This window comes from Primulina eburnea, chromosome 8, assembly GCF_022965805.1.
Source record: "Primulina eburnea isolate SZY01 chromosome 8, ASM2296580v1, whole genome shotgun sequence".
Classification (NCBI taxonomy): domain Eukaryota; kingdom Viridiplantae; phylum Streptophyta; class Magnoliopsida; order Lamiales; family Gesneriaceae; genus Primulina; species Primulina eburnea.
The window spans coordinates 3,737,933-3,757,906 of NC_133108.1; the positions used below are offsets into that span (position 1 = coordinate 3,737,933).

General features: G+C 36.7%; 3 protein-coding genes across 5 annotated transcripts; all 3 read left to right on the plus strand.

Moving 5' to 3' along the window:
- The first annotated feature begins 620 nt into the window (after window positions 1-620).
- LOC140838510 (bystin-like) lies at window positions 621-6,246 on the plus strand. Of its 2 annotated transcripts, none has more exons than XM_073204872.1 (11): window positions 621-1,062; window positions 1,775-1,901; window positions 2,641-2,692; window positions 2,827-3,154; window positions 3,804-3,883; window positions 4,573-4,620; window positions 4,810-4,956; window positions 5,210-5,282; window positions 5,360-5,435; window positions 5,832-5,933; window positions 6,019-6,246. In XM_073204872.1, exons 1-10 carry the CDS (start codon window positions 727-729, stop codon window positions 5,903-5,905), a joined length of 1,341 nt encoding a protein of 446 aa, XP_073060973.1. In that variant the 5' UTR covers window positions 621-726; the 3' UTR covers window positions 5,906-5,933; window positions 6,019-6,246. The 2 variants fall into 2 exon arrangements, with proteins under 2 accessions (XP_073060973.1, XP_073060972.1); XM_073204871.1 differs by having other exon boundaries at window positions 622-1,062; window positions 5,826-5,933.
- Window positions 6,247-6,740: 494 nt separating this feature from the next.
- On the plus strand, window positions 6,741-9,971 carry LOC140838511 (pyruvate dehydrogenase E1 component subunit beta-3, chloroplastic-like). 2 transcript variants are annotated; one of them, XM_073204873.1, is made up of 4 exons: window positions 6,741-7,086; window positions 7,740-7,838; window positions 7,967-8,007; window positions 8,727-9,971. In XM_073204873.1, exons 1-4 carry the CDS (start codon window positions 6,994-6,996, stop codon window positions 9,697-9,699), a joined length of 1,206 nt encoding a protein of 401 aa, XP_073060974.1. In that variant the 5' UTR covers window positions 6,741-6,993; the 3' UTR covers window positions 9,700-9,971. The 2 variants fall into 2 exon arrangements, with proteins under 2 accessions (XP_073060974.1, XP_073060975.1); XM_073204874.1 differs by having other exon boundaries at window positions 6,742-7,087; window positions 7,756-7,838.
- An 876-nt stretch (window positions 9,972-10,847) lies between these two features.
- Window positions 10,848-11,780, plus strand: LOC140837702 (uncharacterized). The gene is made up of 3 exons (XM_073203815.1): window positions 10,848-11,025; window positions 11,114-11,189; window positions 11,386-11,780. The coding sequence occupies exons 1-3, from the start codon at window positions 10,849-10,851 to the stop codon at window positions 11,688-11,690; spliced, it is 558 nt and encodes a 185-aa protein (XP_073059916.1). The 5' UTR covers window position 10,848; the 3' UTR covers window positions 11,691-11,780.
- Window positions 11,781-19,974: the final 8,194 nt, after the last annotated feature.

The following is a 19,974-nucleotide window of genomic DNA, read 5'->3' on the forward strand; positions in this document are numbered from 1 at the left end:
ATAATTAAATCTATTAACTCTTTCTCATCAATAATTACCAAAATATTTGATCAATCACCGAATAAAATTATCTTAACTCTTATAAAATACAAAAAGATAAAAATGGTGCAAATTTAAAATCATGATAAACAATTAATCTACTAAGAAAAAAATATTCTATAGTTTTTAAATGAAATTACTATCAAATCACGTTATAAAAGTTTTAAACTTTTTTAAAAATTTTAAATAGTTAACGAAATCGATAAGTTATTTTGACTAGTGTTTTCAGAATCGGATGACACCAACTAGTTGAACGCTGGCTATAGATCATGTCCGAACAACTTTCAAAAATCATTATATGTCGTTCATATCAGTATTGAACCGGTGAACTGATTAAAAAACAGTTGGATTAGTTCAATTTTTTTTATTTTATTTTTGGTTATATATATATACACGATATTTTTTGATTTTGAAATTTGTTAAAATAACATTATAATAGTATTAAAGCTAATTAATTTTTTAAAATCTCATTAAATATATGTTTATTATTTATATATATTTTATATATTTAAAATTTAAAATTTAAATATATTATTTTTTTATATTAATTTTTTTTTAAATATTGGAGGAATAGGCCGAACTCAAATTAACTGGCTTTTCTAAAACCCACTCTCCGCCTCTTGTCGTTACAAAACAATATCAATAGACTAGGTTTTTTGCTCAGCTCCGCCGCCACCATCAGCTGCGATGTCGAAAAAGCGTTCTCGAATCGCGAATCCGGAGCCCTTCTCACCGTTTACCTCCGATTCCGTCTCTTACAAGCGACGTTCTAAGCCACCAAAACACCACCAGCTCCAGCAAAGGCTCGTGCCGTCGGCTGTCAGCTCAAAGATTCTCAATGAAGCCCTTATTCAGCAGAAGGAAATTCAACTAGAAGAAGATAACAATGATGCCCAGAATAATGGCATCGTGTTTTCTCAAGTGGACGACCCTAAAAACAGTATCAGAGACGAGGAAGAAGATTTGGATTATTTTAAAGGGTTTTCCGAATCAGAGATCCAGTCTGGGCAACATGATTTTGAGGTTTTCTCTTCGTTTTATTTCACATATCTGTAGCCGCGGGGCTCGGATTTAGTGGAGCCATGGTTAAAATTCTTTTACTGAAATTACCCGTGAATTTTGATTTTGTAATCTGTCACTTTGTTGTTCTTCATCTATTTCAGTGAGCAAATTAATCATGTCTTTAGTCGTTACTTTTTGGTTTCTTTTTTTGATTTCGTATGCGGTTCATTATAATTTTTAGAGATTGAATTGACTGTTGTCATTTGAATCTTGTTGGAGGAAGGTGTTCATAATATCCGAAATGCACGTTTCCTAATTCTGTCAGGAGTGGAGCTTCATTTCAGCTAAAATTTGAACTCAATGCTCGATTTATTTCTTGATTTTCTTTCTGAGAGATGAACAATTGTTTTTCTTGACCTCCAATTATTTTTAAAGGCCTTTGTTAATTTGAAATTCAAAGACTCGATGGATATCTCTGTTGCACGGTATGTATATGTGTTTCAGCACTTCATTGCAGATTCGATATATTTCCCAATCCTTCATATTTTGATAAGGGACGCCAGTCAGTCTATTTGCCATAGGATATTCGTTCATAAAACTTAGCTGTCTTTTGAATCTTTGATTGATTATAGAATAAATTTATGTCATATTCCTTTTTTTCTTATCCTTGAAATCACTTTTAGTAAATTGTTACATTTGCTTTTAAAATTATCCTATTTGTTTGATCAAATAGGATAAGATTGATGAAGAAGATGAAAAGCTGCTTGAGGCCTTCTTTTCTAAAGATGATCGTCCTCATCACACATTGGCCGACATCATTGTCGAGAAGATCAAAGAAAAAGATGCCCAAGTTTCTTCAGGTCTGATTCAAGTATCCTCACGAATACTTTCCTGATCTTTATATAATTACCCCTGTATATCTTAATGATTTTTTAGCCTCTCTTTTTATTGATTTTTAATTTTTAATATACTGTGGTAAGATTTCGGAAGCCTTTGGCCATGTCTGTTTATCTTTTCTGGGAGTGTTTTGGCAATGTTGACATTTCCTATAAACACAAATAATAAACACATCCTTGTAAAAATTTATTGTTCTTTCTGAAAACACATTTTCACTCTCCCAAATACAATTAATATTTTATATTGCTATTGATATCTCTCAAAACTAATCTATTATTGTACTGTATTGAATCAATACTCCATATTTATTAGTATGAAATAATCATAGGAAAAACTGAACGGTCTACGCATCAAAACATGACATCTAATCTAAAATAAAAAATGTCTCATTCCGAAACGTAACTGAATGATTTTCCCTGAAATAAGGAATCAATATAATCCTCTTATTATTGATTAAGATATAAATACCCCAGTGAATTTTAAATAAACATGATATTTACAACAAAAAATGTTATTAAGAAAACATAGTCAAACGTGTGTCACATTCTCAGTTTGTTTTAGTTTGTTTTATGTAGGAGGTGAAGATGTAGTTTCAATTGACCTTGACACTTTACCAGTGTTACATTGTTGGGATGCTTATCGTACAATGAAAAGAGTCATGACAACTTTTTACTATTTTCGGTTTCACTTGTTTGGTTGTAGGAGCGCAGGCAATGCCTAAATTAGATGATTCCATTGTGGAACTATACAAGGGGTATGCCATTTATCTTATTCTTTTAATGTTAAACTGTTGGATGTCTCGTCCTTCTCTTTTCCATTATTATTATTATTTTCCTTTTTTGGTGCCACAGTGATCGGTAATATGTCGGTAATATGTGTTTTCTGCAGGGTGGGCAAGCTACTCAGTAAATACACCTCTGGTAAGGTGCCAAAAGCCTTCAAGCATATACCTTCTATGCAACTCTGGGAAGAAGTCCTGTACTTGACTGAACCAGAGAAATGGTCTCCTAATGCAATGTATCAAACCACTAGAATATTTGCTTCTAATTTGGGTGTCAAGAAAGTGGAACGGTTCTACAAGTTTGTCTTGCTGCCACGTGTGAGAGAAGACATTCGAAAGAATAAGAGGCTGCACTTTGCTTTGTATCAATCTTTAAAAAAGGCTCTCTATAAACCAGCTGCTTTTAATAAAGGAATCTTACTTCCGTTATGTGAGGTATCTAATACATCGCCAATTGATTCATTAGTTCATTATAATTGGTTCTTGATTTTGATAACTGGATTGACGGCCCAATTTATCCTCAAGCACACTTGAGTTTCCTCTTGTGCCAGTGTGCCTGTTACACGTGCAAAGTTCTTTACTGGCATATGATTTTACTAGATAAGTAAAACCTTAACCTCTGGTTGTTCAGCATGTTCTTTGTGCATTTAGTTCGACAATTTGGCTAAGTCAGGCAAAAAAGCAAGAAATGACCTTTTATATATCAGTGATAACAACCGCACCTTTAATAAAATGTCACTGGTGTCATAACGTTCATTTCAATGTAAGTGAGCCGACTTGCTGATTTCATGCTCCGGGTTGCAATGGTTCGTATAATGGATACTTATCAAGTGTCAATTAGGGCTTCAATTGAGGCGTTTGCCATTCTTTTCCATGGATAATAGGTTGCTGATTTTTATGTTTCAGGATGAATTTTGAAGAGAGAAGTGAGCCATTTGCCTACATTTTCTAGAAACTTTTTCACCTCTTTCTGTGTTGCAATTTCTGGGTGTTACTATTAAAAAAATTTTACGCATGAATGCATACCACAGTTTTCTTCATATGAACATCGGTTGATTTTTAAGAGAAACCTTTTATTTTCCAGTCAAATACATGCTCTTTAAGGGAGGCTGTCATTGTTGGGAGCATTATTGAGAAAAATTCAATCCCTCCACTTCATTCTAGGTATGCTTGTGACCTTAATCTAAATCGCTCTACTTTTCACTTTTAGATCACAAATATACCGCCCTAAAAGCAGTTGCATCAATGCTCTTAGTGTTATAATAGCTATTCCACATGATTAGGCAAAATTTTAAATGTTTATTGATCTGATATAATCATATAGTGACCAAGAATCAAATTTCTGTCAACAATGGGAAAAAAATCTTACGAGAAAAATCTGTCATTTTGTTTCCATTATTCCATGAATAATTTCGCTACATCATTGGAGATTTTATTGAATGCAGAGCTGCTTACTTTGATGCTAAATTCATATTACCTTTCGGAATCCCTTTTACATTTCATTTTGAGGTTGTCAGCCTCTGTTTTATTAATATGAGCTCTTCACCATGGTTGCTCGGTGTTCTTTGATTACATTTGATTCAAACAGCTTGAAAAGTTTGAAATGCTTGATTGCCACTTTTAAATGTCTCAGACATTTGAAAGTGGCAATCAAGCATTTCAAACTTTTCAAGCTGTTTGAAACATGTTAATTGTTGAAAAACACATTTGTTTTTATTTTTGGGGGGGGGGGAGGGAGGGGGAGGGGGATTTTTGGTTTTTATGGTATTATTTTCATCGTGTTATTAATCCATATCATTTTGCTTACTTGCGAATTGTGATGTATCATGTTTAATATTTGTTGCATGTAACAGTGTCGCATTGTTGAAACTAGCAGAGCTGGAGTACTGTGGAACAACAAGGTATTTATACTTGTGCAGTGACTCCTGAGTTTCATTATCCCACATGGACTACTTCATATAGATCTTGATATTATTGATGACTCATTCTGTTTTGTATTATGCTCTTGATATTTTTTACTTGCCACAATGTTTCACAAGAGCTTATCAGAAAGTATATGTTGACGATTTTAGATTTTATGTTTGTTGCAGTTATTTCATAAAGTTATTAATTGAGAAGAAATATGCATTGCCATATCGTGTACTTGATGCTTTAGTTGCTCATTTTATGAAATTTCATGAAGACTCCAGAGCAATGCCTGTGATCTGGCACCAGTCACTTCTCGCATTTGCTCAGAGGTTAGTTCTTTTGGTTATTTTTTCTTGCTTCTCCTTTTATTTTTTCTCCTCCCCTAGCATCTATACATGTCTCCCCCCGATGCCAGTAAAATATATTATTTAGATGTTGATTCCTCTAATTGTCAATTATTAGTTAGAAAAATTTACGAAATTTTCTCTTCTAACAGTGAAGCCTAAATTCTTCACAAAACTGCTCGTCTGTGTGCACATTCCATACGAAAAAAGACTGGGTTTGATTGCTGTGTTGATGCAGGTACAAGAATGAGTTGACAAAGGAAGATAAAGCTAATCTCAACACTCTAGTTGATAGGCAAAGACATAAATTAGTGAGATGACCAGAGCTCTTACTATTTGATGGAAGTTTTTAAGTGATTTATCGACTCATTTTTCTCTTCACATACAGGTTACTCCGGAAATATTAAGGGAATTAAACAACAGTCGAAACCGCGGGGACAAAGAGGATGATCTTATGTCAATATATATCCTTTTTTTCTCTATTGAAATATGATAAAATGAGTTTATCATTATATTTTGTTTATCTGTTTTGGAAACAAAATCAGTGCTAGGCTGCTAGCATCGCGATGCAACTTTCGTCCTTATGCACGAATGAATATACGCCCCATAAAAGAATATTTTCAATATCCTGTTCGTCTATGCCATATTATGCTTGCTTGGTTATCACTGTTTTTAATCCTGATAACCGTTTCCTAACCATAAATACCCTTGAATTTTTAGTTTCTCAATATGATACTGGAATTTAGATTTGGATAGCCTTGAAACTTTTTAAGTCATATGGTCTCTCTCTTTGTGCTGTATGCCCCTGGCTCCGTTTCTTTATTGATTACACGCATTCCTTGACTCCCTATCACTGACACCTATTTCCACAGTTACTAAACCAATTCAAGAAGATAGGTTTGATATTCCGGATGTACCTATGGAAGAGGACTGAGCAACTTACCATTGCTTGATTCTTGCAGGTAAATGGTCTTCCCTACTAACTCCTCATCCTAATGATTGTAGCTATCAAGCGAAACTTTCATGATTTTCAATCTCTTTATGCAGGCAGTAAAAAATTTTCATCAAGAAAGTCTAGCGGTAAGTCGACACATTCATCGAGTTAGTGTGGACACAGGGAAGATAAATATGCTGTGTACGATGGCTAAGATTCGGGAGAAGTTTCATATTTGTTTGCCAGTGTAGTAGGAAGATTTTCATAGTTTGTTTGGGTCTATATGTAGATTAAAGATGCGAACGTTTTAAGATGAAATGATTTATTGTTATTTTACGCAATAGACAAATTTGGTTAGTTTTATGAGAGATAATTTTTGAAGAAAGCACAAGTGATTGTCAAGCAAAAAGGGGTTTTATCCAGTCTTCCTTGTGACGAGAAAAAGGTTAATAAATTAAAATCTTTGATCAATATATAGTTAAAAATAAGTTAGTGTAATCGAGATGTCAATGTTATGGTTGATGAGTGTTTATGTAAGCATGTATGTATACACACACATGCATATATATATATATATATATATATATATATATATATATAGTATTTACTATATATTAAATATGTTATAAATTTTTAGTTTATAATTATAATATTTTCATGTTATTAGTGAATCCAAATTTTTTTTAGTTCAAATTGTAGTTTCTTAAACACAATCCAAATATAATTTTAGATATATGAACTAAAATTTTTACTTTTTTTATATAATTGACATTTATTATTTTAAATACAAATAAATTGAAGTATTATGTTACAAAATTATGGATTTCTTGAGGGATAAAATAAGGTTGGATGAGTATTGGTAAAGTTGGCGACACATGCTGATGCACACAACACAATCAAGCAAGAATAAAGGGATGGATCCTTCGGTTCCGTCGTCATTCCAAATTCTCCTTCCCTTGAAATTTGCCCCATTTTCACATCGATTCATCCGCCCTCTTCCCTCTGCAATCCCTTTTATATAAGCATTTTTTTCCTGCATTTTACCATTTCTCATTCCCTGTTCTTTCACTCGCCGTGCCTTATTCATCATGGCTGCAATGTTGCAATCTGTTGGAATGGCATCTCCAGCTTCAGTTACTATGTCGGATCTTTCTAATAGATTCTCTGTTTATTCTCTTCCGGGTATCTTGCTTTTTCTTTTGTGTTTCTGTTTCATTGGATTTGTTTTGCACAATTTCAGTCGTGATGGGATTTGATTTTAGAACCCTGTGAGACATCAAATGTGCTGAGTACTCCTAAGAGAAAATGTTGGCTAAAAACCCGTGTGTTAATTACAAAAGATTCAATCTTTGGTTTCAACCCAGAGATGGGAGACTGAACCCCCCAAGCGCACATTCTGGTTGGGGATCTTTGTAATTTACTGAAAGCGTTTTGGTCTGGACAGAGATCGTGGTCAATTCTCGTTCGGCTTTTCTCAAGGATTTTGAAACGAATAGTAACTACACTATCCTAGTTTGTTGGGCATTTTGCTTCATTTAATCCCAAAAGACTAGAGTATTTATAAAGGAACCAAATGTGATTTTCCCTGAAGAAGGTTCAATCCAAGAATTGTCTAGATAATTAAAAATGATTTTATTTTACTTTTTGCTTGATAACAATATGAAACTCTACGTGGTTTTATTGAACTTGTTTAATGAATTAGTTGCTTTGTGCTTTCTAAAGAATCATGGGTTTGTTCATGATCTTTGAATTTCATAATTATGTGCTTTCCCTCTCTTTTTCAGTGTGTACAATAAATTGACAGAGCCTAGTGTTCATTTTGTGTTTGTTATCCGCTTTGTTTCCATCAGCTACCCGATTTGATGTAAGGTTTGTTAATGGTCGGATTCACGGAGCTCGCAAGACGGGAAAAATGATTGCTAAAGCAGTTGTGGTTAGCGTGATGATTATGAACTCTTTGATTTTTTTTGTTTTGTTTTTTTTTTTCCTGTGATTTTGATAGTTTAACCAATGGATTCTCTTATCTGAAGTTGGCTTTTGTATCGCTTGTTGAATTTTCAGGCGCAGGCTGAAAATCCTACCTTGGCGGCTTCAAAAACTGGGTGAAGTTCTGAAATTCCCTTCCCAACTCTGAAAATCTTCTTGTTCTCATGCATGTACTTCCACTTAATGTTCCAATTTTGGATTGTCTCAGCTGGAATGTGAGAAAAAATTACGTCTTAGATAATGAGCTGACGGAGTTCGGACGGACAATACGAAACATACTCAATTTGATTACAAACTAGTCTAGATTTGTATCAGAGACCACGTGAGCATAAGCTTTCTTAGTTGCGGGTAAACCTTTTCATCCCAAAGGGTCCACATTTTGTGCAACTCGAGGTTTCAATTGCGAGTTGACGTCCATAAAGGACAAGCCACTTATACCATGTTTGAAGGAACGACTAAAGAGAGAGATCCCATCGTGACTTGTTTTTGGTATACCAAAGTGGTGGTAGTCTAGGTTGTCATTAGAAAACAACCAATTTAAATCTTGTGGCGAATTGGGCTTTTGATATTACTTGGCTCGGAGGATCTTAGTTTTTATTTAATGAAAAATGCATAGTAACTTAAAATACATCATGTCTTGCGCATTGGAATATGGGTGCATCTTTATCTACATATAAGTATTAAAAATCACGTTTACTTCTCTGCCCTACTTGGTCAACCCAGAAATATGTTGTGGCATGCCATTTAAGTTTTAAATCGTATAATTCTTTTCCAATAGTTTTATGTGCACTTATGGAAACTTGAGAAGTGCCACATTAATGTTTTGCTTCTTCAGGCACAAACTTTTGCTGTTTGAAGCTCTTAGAGAAGGATTAGAGGAAGAAATGGAACGCGATCCTCGAGTTTGCGTGATGGGTGAAGATGTGGGCCATTATGGAGGGTCATACAAAGTCACAAAAGACCTTGCTAAGAAATTTGGAGATCTTCGAGTGCTTGATACACCCATTGCCGAAAATTCTTTTACAGGCATGGCTGTAGGGGCTGCCATGACAGGGCTAAGACCTGTAATTGAAGGCATGAATATGGGATTTCTTCTATTGGCCTTCAACCAAATATCAGACAACTGTGGCATGCTACACTATACCTCAGGCGGGCAGTTCACAATTCCAACTGTGATTCGTGGACCAGGAGGGGTTGGGCGCCAACTCGGGGCTGAGCATTCACAGAGGCTCGAATCCTATTTTCAGTCAATTCCCGGTATACAGATGGTTGCTTGTTCGACTCCATATAATGCCAAAGGTCTCATGAAAGCTGCAATCCGTAGTGAGAACCCAGTAGTTCTTTTTGAGCATGTGCTTCTTTACAACCTCAAGGAGAGAATTCCCGATGAAGAGTATGTGTTGTCTCTCGAAGAGGCAGAAATGGTGAGGCCTGGCCAGCATGTTACAATCTTGACCTACTCTCGGATGAGATACCATGTGATGCAAGCCGCCAAGACTCTAGTCAACAAAGGTTATGATCCCGAGGTGATTGATATCCGGTCCTTGAAGCCCTTTGATCTCTATACTATTGGAAATTCGGTCAAGAAAACACACAGAGTGCTTATTGTTGAGGAGTGCATGAGAACTGGTGGCATCGGAGCAAGTCTTACAGCAGCGATAAATGAGAATTTCCATGATTATTTAGATGCTCCAATCATCTGCCTTTCATCTCAGGACGTGCCTACTCCTTATGCCGGGACTTTGGAGGAATGGACAGTGGTTCAACCGGCACAGATTGTAACTGCAGTGGAACAGCTCTGTCAATAAGCAGTAGGGGTGAGTTCAACTCAAAAACAAGTTTCAGCTTTTTCACTTTGAATCAGAATCTTGGTAATTTTCTTCCTATATTCAATAATTTTTCGAGTTTCAACTTCCATGGATTTTGTTATTGGACGAGATACTAATATACGTGGATATCATCAATACGTATTTCAGAGTTTTTGAAGGAAAATTTTTATGTTTAGTGATCATTTTGTTGTAAATTTGGATTATATTGTCATTTATTCTTGGTATATATGCAAATATTGCATTTGGATCCACTAGCGACATTTATAACATTTATATTATGAGATTTTGCTATTATATCGTGAGATTTCGATATTATATAATAAGATTTTATTTTCAATATATAAAGATATTTGATAAATAAATTTTTTCTATTGATTTTTTTTTTTGTGCCTAGGAATCATTGTACAGAATTTGGTTGTACATATAACATTTCTCATAGAAAAAAATTTAAAAAAATATATATTGCTCCACAATTTTATTCATGAATTGGCGTTTAATTAATCGGTTAAATTCCTAATCTAATTGGAATTTAATCAAATGAAAATTTGCTTGCCTAATTAATAACAACATATATTCCATGTCAATAAAGAATTAAAAGGTCAATATATTGCTATCTTGGCAAGATCCAAATTATATTCCAGTCAATTGTAAAGCTCCTAAATTGGTTGTGTTTCAAAACGGCCGTGAAATAAAATCCATAATATTTAGAAAACAATAAAAAAGATTTTTTTAATTATAAATCTATACTATATATAAAGAATTTATTTTGTCTCTTGGCGTGTCTATTTTCTAAATTAGAATAATACTTTTATCTCATTAATCAAATAAATTAATTTTCAAATGAAAATACTACCACCATCATTTCATAAACTAATTACACACACACACACACATATTTTATCACCTGTTCAAAAGTTTCTTTCATATTTCTTCAAGATCTTCCTTCCTTACCGGATCTTTCCTAATCGGGTAATATCATTTTTAGGGTTTTTTTGTGATAACGATTGTGAAGTATATATATATATATATATATATATATATATATAATCATGTTTTATGCATCTCAGTTGGTAAGAATACTGATCTCTATTATATTTTGAGAAGCAGTTCCTCAGTTCTTGCTCAACAATGAATTTTGTGGAGAATGTATACAAAAAAACAGCCAGGAGTACTGTTAAAGTTGGCAAGATCATGTTCAAAACATTGTTGAGACCCATGGTCCGAGCGACGTCGCAAGTCGTCATGGCGACCTGCCTGCAAAAACCTTTAACAGACCTTCACAATCTCAACCTCGGCGCTTTCATGGTGATTTACATAGATATATAGAGTATATTCTTCTTTCTTTTTTTTCAAAATGATTTTATGATTTATTTATACCTTGTTGTCTTTTCAGACAATTATTATTAAGGTGGATTCTAGCAGACTGGGATGGCAAAAAGGAGTATTAGTAGCACTGAAGAATTGCAAAGGTATTATGAGTTTATGACACAGTTTAATTAATTTCATGGATTCTTATTTTTTAAAAAGATCAATTATATCGATAATAAAAGTAATACTTTATTTAATTTCTTTTTAATAGAAAAACGTGTACGTTATTTTTCCTTTTTATTATTTACTAGCAAAATGTGGTTGAAACTGAACATCATTAATTCATGATGAACATAGGGGCACGCTTCAAAATGGATCAAAATGGTGTTGTGGAGATATCTGGAGTAGGCGATCCAAAGAGACTCTTGAAGAAGATCGGGAGATCGAGCCGCGTAACGCTCCTATGGTTCCAGTTCGGACAATGCTCGGAGAACCTATACATGACCGCGAGCAGTGGTAAGAAAAGCGACCCTCCTGCAGCTAAAGAAATTAAACCCATTGGTTACGGAAACAATGATACCAGGTTTCCCTTTCTTCCCAATATGCATGCTGGATTTGCCCATCCCAGACCACATTTACTCACACCTTACGGTCCATATTAACGCCCTCTTCTCAATTTCTATGCCTAAATTTCTAGTTAACACGTCGTTTGACTCAAGCTCTACAAATGATTATTGTTATAAAATATTATATTATTCGAATATATCATCCATATATTATATATAGTTCATCATCCTCGTCAACGAGTCAAATGATGTCTACAAAGACAGCTTAGTGATTGTATATGTGTACACAGGAACCTCCGGCATTAATTATTTGCAGTATTATTAAATGAAATGCATTGATTTTTTTATTTTTTATTTCATCAAACTAATTAATCCAATTTAAGATGAAAAATACGAACATGGATAATTAGAAATTGGATGCAGAATATTAAAGAAAATTATTATGACATAAAAATTATTATACCACTTTATTTAAATTGTCTACTGATGAAATTAATTTTAGTTTAATTCTAATTACACAAACTAATACTTCTATCAGACATTTCTTTTACTAAAATGATGGCTATTTTTGTTCAAAACGAATGTGAACATGAGCTCGTGTAATAAAATTTCCCTCGTCCAATATATTTTACCGTTCAATTTTGGGTTTTGGTCAACTGGTTTTAATATGTTAACTTTTATTTTTCCTTGATTTTTTTCCACGCAACAATCGCTGAAAAAATTTTAGGCAAAAACTTGTGTGAAACGGTCTCACGAGTCTTATTTATGAGACGGATTTCTTATTTGGGACATTCACGAAAAAATATTACTTTTTATGCTAATTAAGACTTTTTATTGTGAATATGAGTAGGGTTGACCCGTCTCACAGATTAAAGTCCGTGAGACGGTCTCACATGAGACCCACTCAAAATTTTATTCCTCCCCGCAAACTGTTACATAGATAAGACATATAATTTAGTCGATAATGTTTTTCTTCATATGAAAATATCTCGAGAAAATAAAAATGTATAATCTACGTTACAAACTGGAAGATTCACTACTGTCTCCTTTCGTGAGGCTCTATCACGTCTCTGTCGTCGTGAATTATAAGGATTAAATTTCCCTTTGGAAAATTATAATTAACGTATATTATTGTTTTGCTTAAAATTGTTGTCAGTAGAAATACACAAACGCACAACAAAACGTCCTAAATCACGGTAAAGTAGACCCTACTCCTGCGGGCACTGCCCGCAGGGTAGATCTAACGGCTCGGAAAAATCTGAGCCAATTTTTTTTTTTTTTATACATGGTGGTGGGCCCGGATCACTCATGTGGAGTGATCCGGGCCGTTCCCTTCCCGTGCAGGCAGTGCCTGCACGGGCAGGGTGAAATAATCCCTAAATCACGTGGCTTAAAGTTGAAAGATTACTAATTTTGTAGGCAAAAACTTGTGTGAGACGGTCTCACGGGTCGTATTTGTGAGACGTATCTCTTATTTGGGTCACTCATGAATAAGTATTACTTTTTATGCTAAGAGTATTACTTTTTATTGTGAATATGGGTAGGGTTGACCCGTCTCACAGATTATGATCCGTGAGACGGACTTACATGAGACTTACTCAATTTAGTAATAAATCCCATAATCTCAGTGCTACTTTCTTACATGAAAAAAATTCTTGAAGGTCACACACATTGCATATATTGTAAATATAAATCCAAGATGGAGAGATTTGAGGCGAATCTTTATTTGGACGAGAGGTTGGTATAAGTAGGTTAATTTGGATAGAAAATTGAATAAGAAGAGAATGAATGTTTAATTAAATATTTTTTTAATATATTTCGCTTTACAAAAAGATATTTATGATATTTTTTTATATATATATGGTGCATATATGAAAGAATATATCACAAAAACAAACTTTCCATTAATTAAAAGATAGTGAAGTTTGATAATTTTTTTAAAGAAAAACTCATGTTAATTACGTATGATTACAAGTATAACTTTACAAATCCAAAGCACCTCATGATTTCGTAAATTATTTTCTCAAGAAAATTAGGGTTCGTGCCAGTAGCAAGAACATTTCCCATTCGAGGGAGATGCACAAATCATACGACTTTTTTTTTATACCATCCATAACCATACACTCATTTACATATTACATTACTAACTGCGTCATTTTATTACTCAAATTTACCACAATGCACAAATCATTCAACTTTTTTTTAAAAAAAATCTAGTTAATTAAATAGTTTATTTAGAATTATGTAATTATATGTAACATTAATTATCATGGTATAATCATAAATAATTCAATCATGCTAATTTTAAAAGTAGAAAATAATATAGGAATGGCAAAAATTTGTGTGAGACGGTCTCACGGGTCGTATTTTGTGAGACAGATCTCTATTTGGATTATGCATGAAAAAGTATTACTTTTTTATGCTAAGAGTATTACTTTTTTTGTAAATAAGGGTAGGGTTGACCCGTCTCACAAATTAAGATCCGTGAGACGATCTCACATAAAATTCACTCTATAGGAATATAGCTGAAGTGAGCAAACAAGGCGACAGTGTTAAGGAGGTTGATTAGGGGGATACCATTCAAGGGAATATTATATTTGCCTATTATTGACTTTTATTATAAATAATATAACAATAGATTGAGTAGCGGAGAAGATCATGTCTCCTCCACTTCAATCACATAGATCACTTCCCTAAAAATAGGAAAGTAATATTAAATTTAAATAAAAGTTTGTCTTTATATCATAGATATGATTTTGTGATGAAAAATCTAAACAAATTCAGATATAATTTTTTTTTTGAACTGACAAATTCAGATATAATGTACACAATAATATATTTTTTTTCTTGATTTTTCTCAATGGTTGAGATTTATAAATATAGAAATATATCATTGTGCCGGTAAGAGTGGAAAAGAAAGAAGAAACAATATAGAAACATAACAAAAGTTTTTTGACGCCCACACGTTAATTCGTTGATTCGAGAGAATAGGCGTGGAAGAATTATAGTATCTTAACTCAAAGTATTGTAACCTCATTCGATAAAGGTATATTTTATCTCTTCTTGATTATTTATTAAAATAATATAGGTATCGATCGTTCAACATTTTGGTGAAAAATATTGTTTTATACGATTCGATCTATTCCAATCTTCCGTCAAATATAATTTTTTTTTATATATTCGGTTTGAGAAGCCAACACTGATTTCCAAGCCTTTTCATCGTGGACGAAGGTCAGGATATAGCCATCGTCTTCGGATTTTAGATGTGGACCTGCAGGAAGAAACATGGGTTCTCCCCCGAATTTCTCATCCCCGTAAATGAATTTCTTGGTTTCGCCTGTGAAAAGGTTTACCTTTGCGAACCCGGAGACACACGATTGGGCTTACTTAATACTCAGTTTGGTGGCAATTATACCTGTGATTGTTCTTATCGTTGGTTTTGCTGCAGACATGTTCTTTTTTGCATTTTAATTACAAATGCAGTTTGATTCTGTGTGAAAATTATCAGCCAGATCTGTGTCGGGATTTTGCAAAAATTATTAGATTTGTTTCATATATTGAAAATGAAAATAAGTAAAATATTTTGCCGTTTGCTAACTAAATTTCTATTTTGAGACCAAACTACAATATATTCATTCCACAAATATTGAGATGCTTTTCCTTCCAAATTTTATTGATATCTAGTCTTATTTCGAAATCGATACATGATTTGTACTGTATTTTGAATTTCATGTATTTATTAGACTTGGATTTTAAATATCATGTATTATTTAATATTTTCGAATTTATTATTTTTACATTCATAACTCGAAAATAAATTCTTAAACATTTCTATATTTAAACAAATAATTACATGTCCAAAAATTTTGATTCTCACAATATATATAATCATGTTTTATGCATCTCGGTTGATGTGAATACTGATCTCTATTATATTTTCAGAAGCAGTTCATCAATACTCACTCATCAATCGATTTTTTGGATAATGTATACAAAAAATCGGCCAGGAGTACTGTTAAAGTTGGCAAGATCATGTTCAAAACATTGTTGAGATCCATAGTCCGAGCGACGTCGCAAGTCGTCATGGCGACCTGCCTGCAAAAACTTTTAACAGACCTTCACAATTTCAACCTCGGCGCTTTCATGGTGATTTACATAGATATATAGAATATATTCTTCTTTCTTTTTCTACTTTTTTTTTCGAAATGATTTTATGATTTATACTTTGTTGTCTTTTCAGACAATTATTATTAAGGTGGATTCCAGCAGACTGGGATGGCAAAAAGGAGTATTAGTAGCATTAAAAAATATCAAAGGTACTATGACACACTTTCATGGATTCTTATTCGTGAACTCTATCGATATTTATTATAAAAATAATATATTTTTTTGGGCGACCCAAATAAAATATCCGTAAAACAAAATTGACCTGTGAGACTGTTTTACAAAAATGTTGTGACTACCATTAATAGCATGTCTAAAATAAAATTATTGATGCGATCCTTGTGAAATGGACGAGCCGGGTCGAGAGCTCCACAGGATCTGCTATCAATAATTTATTTCAGGAAGATGAGCAAAGTAGATGGCTTCGGCTGTCACCTGCACACAATGAAATGAACTCGTGAATGGGCGCCGGAAGGGTGTCCGGCGTGGCCACTCCGATGCTTAAGTCAGCAGGGTACTCAAGCAAGAAACCAATGTAGCCAAGTAATGGCTGTGTGATTGGTGTAAATGAATGAATCTCTATATGTAAAGAGAGAACCTGATATTTATAGTAGGAGAAGTAATAATGACATCGATTTGCGTGTACACCTACCACTCATAGCATTTGATGTTGACTTCCTGTCAAGCTGTCCTATTTTCCCATCGTATCACATCAATAGGATTATGTCGGGTGCGCTTCTCGAGACAAGATCTTATCTTCTGAACCACTTGAATGCGACACTGTAATCGATGTGCCCGGGTAGAATGCTTTATACAAGAGATTTATACAAGAGCCCGAGCCTATGACTGCCCGGAGAGTAGAGCATGGGCTTCCACCTGCCCGGCTCCAGAAGAATCCACCTGCAGACTTACTCGAATTTGGGAATCCATTTGATATTCCGGGTCATCCATGACCCGGGCTCTTACGGGGGTATCATCACACATCCCTTAAATAGTCGGGCTAGAGTCATACTCGCTGTCCCGATCAGTCATGCTTGGATTCCCAAAGAGATAATCAATCTTGTTCTATAAAAGCATCGGGGGCTTCATGTCTCCTAGAAATGAGAAGAAATGCCGGAGTATCGTGCCTCATGGACTTGAGATAAGATGCCGAGGCCTTTTGTCTCTCGGACTTACTGAATAACCAAGGTGCGGAGCCTTGGGCCGGGGAGCAGGTCCCGGGACTTGGAATGGTCGAGGTGTGGAGCCCCGAGCCAGGGTGTAGTGCCCTGGGCTTATCAATAACCAAGGTGCGGAGCCTTGGGCCGGGGAGCAGGTCCCGGGACTTGGAATGGTCGAGGTGCGGAGCCCCGAGCCAGGGTGTAGTGCCCTGGGCTTATCAATAACCAAGATGCGGAGCCTTGGGCCGGGGAGTAGGTCCCGGGACTTGGAATGGTCGAGGTGCGGAGCCCCGAGCCAGGGTGTAGTGCCCTGGGATTATCAATAACCAAGGTGCGGAGCCTTGGGCCGGGGAGCAGGTCCCGGGACTTGGAATGGTCGAGGTGCGGAGCCCCGAGCCAGGGTGTAGTGCCCTGGGCTTATCAATAACCAAGGTGCGGAGCCTTGGGCCGGGGAGCAGGTCCCGGGACTTGGAATGGTCGAGGTGCGGAGCCCCGAGCCAGGGTGTAGTGCCCTGGGCTTATCAATAACCAAGGTGCGGAGCCTTGGGCCGGGGAGCAGGTCCCGGGACTTGGAATGGTCGAGGTGCGGAGCCCCGAGCCAGGGTGTAGTGCCCTGGGCTTATCAATAACCAAGGTGCGGAGCCTTGGGCCGGGGAGCAGGTCCCGGGACTTGGAATGGTCGAGGTGCGGAGCCCCGAGCCAGGGTGTAGTGCCCTGGGCTTATCAATAACCAAGGTGCGGAGCCTTGGGCCGGGGAGCAGGTCCCGGGACTTGGAATGGTCGAGGTGCGGAGCCCCGAGCCAGGGTGTAGTGCCCTGGGCTTATCAATAACCAAGGTGCGGAGCCTTGGGCCGGGGAGTAGGTCCCGGGACTTGGAATGGTCGAGGTGCGGAGCCCCGAGCCAGGGTGTAGTGCCCTGGGCTTATCAATAACCAAGGTGCGGAGCCTTGGGCCGGGGAGCAGGTCCCGGGACTTGGAATGGTCGAGGTGCGGAGCCCCGAGCCAGGGTGTAGTGCCCTGGGCTTATCAATAACCAAGGTGCGGAGCCTTGGGCCGGGGAGCAGGTCCCGGGACTTGGAATGGTCGAGGTGCGGAGCCCCGAGCCAGGGTGTAGTGCCCTGGGCTTATCAATAACCAATGTGCGGAGCCTTGGGCCGGGGAGTAGGTCCCGGGACTTGGAATGGTCGAGGTGCGGAGCCCCGAGCCAGGGTGTAGTGCCCTGGGCTTAATAGATAACCAGAGTGCGGAGCCCTGGCCTTCGTACCTCCGAGACTTAAGAGAATATGCCGGGGCCTCGTATCTCCCGAACTTAAGAGAATGTGCCGGGGCCTCGTATCTCCCGGATTTAAGAGAATGTGCCGGGGCCTCGTATCTCCCGGACTTAAGAGAATGTGCCGGGGTCTCGTATCTCCGGACTTAAGATAATCTGCTTCTCACAGCTGTATGCTACTGAGTGCATTGCAAATGCTCTTCCACGCCAATCCAGAATAGCTGCTGAGCTTTGACCCCATATAAAATCCACATATAATATCTGAGTGCCGAGCTGGTCAGACTTGTAGGTTTTCCAAACAGAGTGGGATTTACTGCTAGATTGTATGTTCGAGCTGTAGAAATATCCAATGGGGGGAGCTATGGAAGCCATGTAGAGTGACTGTTGATGCAATTAATGGATCCCAAAGAAGCGCTAGCTGAAATTTCCTCCGTTGATTGTATTGAAATCTACCACAAGTCAGTTGACATACCAGACCCCATCATGGACCGCGAAGTTAGAGGTCCGATGCATTCAAAATCGAGAAAACCAAGCAGTTGTTGCTAATAGATTATCAATAATCGATAATGATCAGTAGAGTAAGCCACTGTCAATTAAATAGAATAATCACCGAGCATAGCAAAATGCACTGAGGCGCTGCACGGAGCTGGAAGTCGAAGTTTCATCTCGAGCTAAAGTGCCCAATAATAAAAGGACATGAGTTATAACCGTAGACAAGGCATGTAGGAAGATATGTAGCGCATCCCGAGCCCGATGTTAACAACTCAAAAAATATAGCAAGTTTGCAAGCATTGAACATCCTTAAGCATATTGATAAGTTAAATATAAGGCGAAAAACAAATGTAATATTAAGATATATAAAGAACAAAGTTTTAAATCTTCCCTGCTACGACATCCATAGATGAAGTTAGTAATGAGTCTTTTCCGATAAACTTGATAAATTCCCAAGGTTGAGAAGTATAGAAGCTCCAACCTGCCGATTGACAAGAGTACCCATAAAACTCTCCTTTCATTTAGCCCCTTTTACAGAGATGTAGAGGCCTGATAGCCAAAAGGCCCGATAGCAAAGATGGGAGAAATCGTGATGTAGAATCAAGCAAGCAAGACCCAGTTTCGAGATATATGAAACCTTGCAACCAAATGTCACGATCAAGCTTGTGTAATATGAGAATTTGGATTATTTGCTCTTCCTCGTCAATCCGGAACAACTGCTGAGCTTCGAGCTCATATAAAATTCACATATAAGATCTGAATGCCGAGCTGGTCGGACTTCTATGTTTGCCAAGCAGAGTTGGGCTTACTGTGGTGCTGAGCAAGGTCGGACTTGCTTCGAATGGAAACCATATCTACGTCTTGAGCTCAAGTTCCCACAGACGGCGCCAATGATGCGATCCTTGTGAAATGGACGAGCCGGGTCGAGAGCTCCACAGGATCTGCTATCAATAATTTATTTCAGGAAGATGAGCAAAGTAGATGGCTTCGGCTGTCACCTGCACACAATGAAATGAACTCGTGAATGGGCGCCGGAGGGGTGTCCGGCGTGGCCACTCCGATGCTTAAGTCAGCAGGGTACTCAAGCAAGAAACCAATGTAGCCAAGTAATGGCTGTGTGATTGGTGTAAATGAATGAATCTCTATATGTAAAGAGAGAACCTGGTATTTATAGTAGGAGAAGTAATAATGACCTCGATTTGCGTGTACACCTACCACTCATAGCATTTGATGTTGACTTCCTGTCAAGCTGTCCTATTTTCCCATCGTATCACATCAATAGGATTATGTCGGG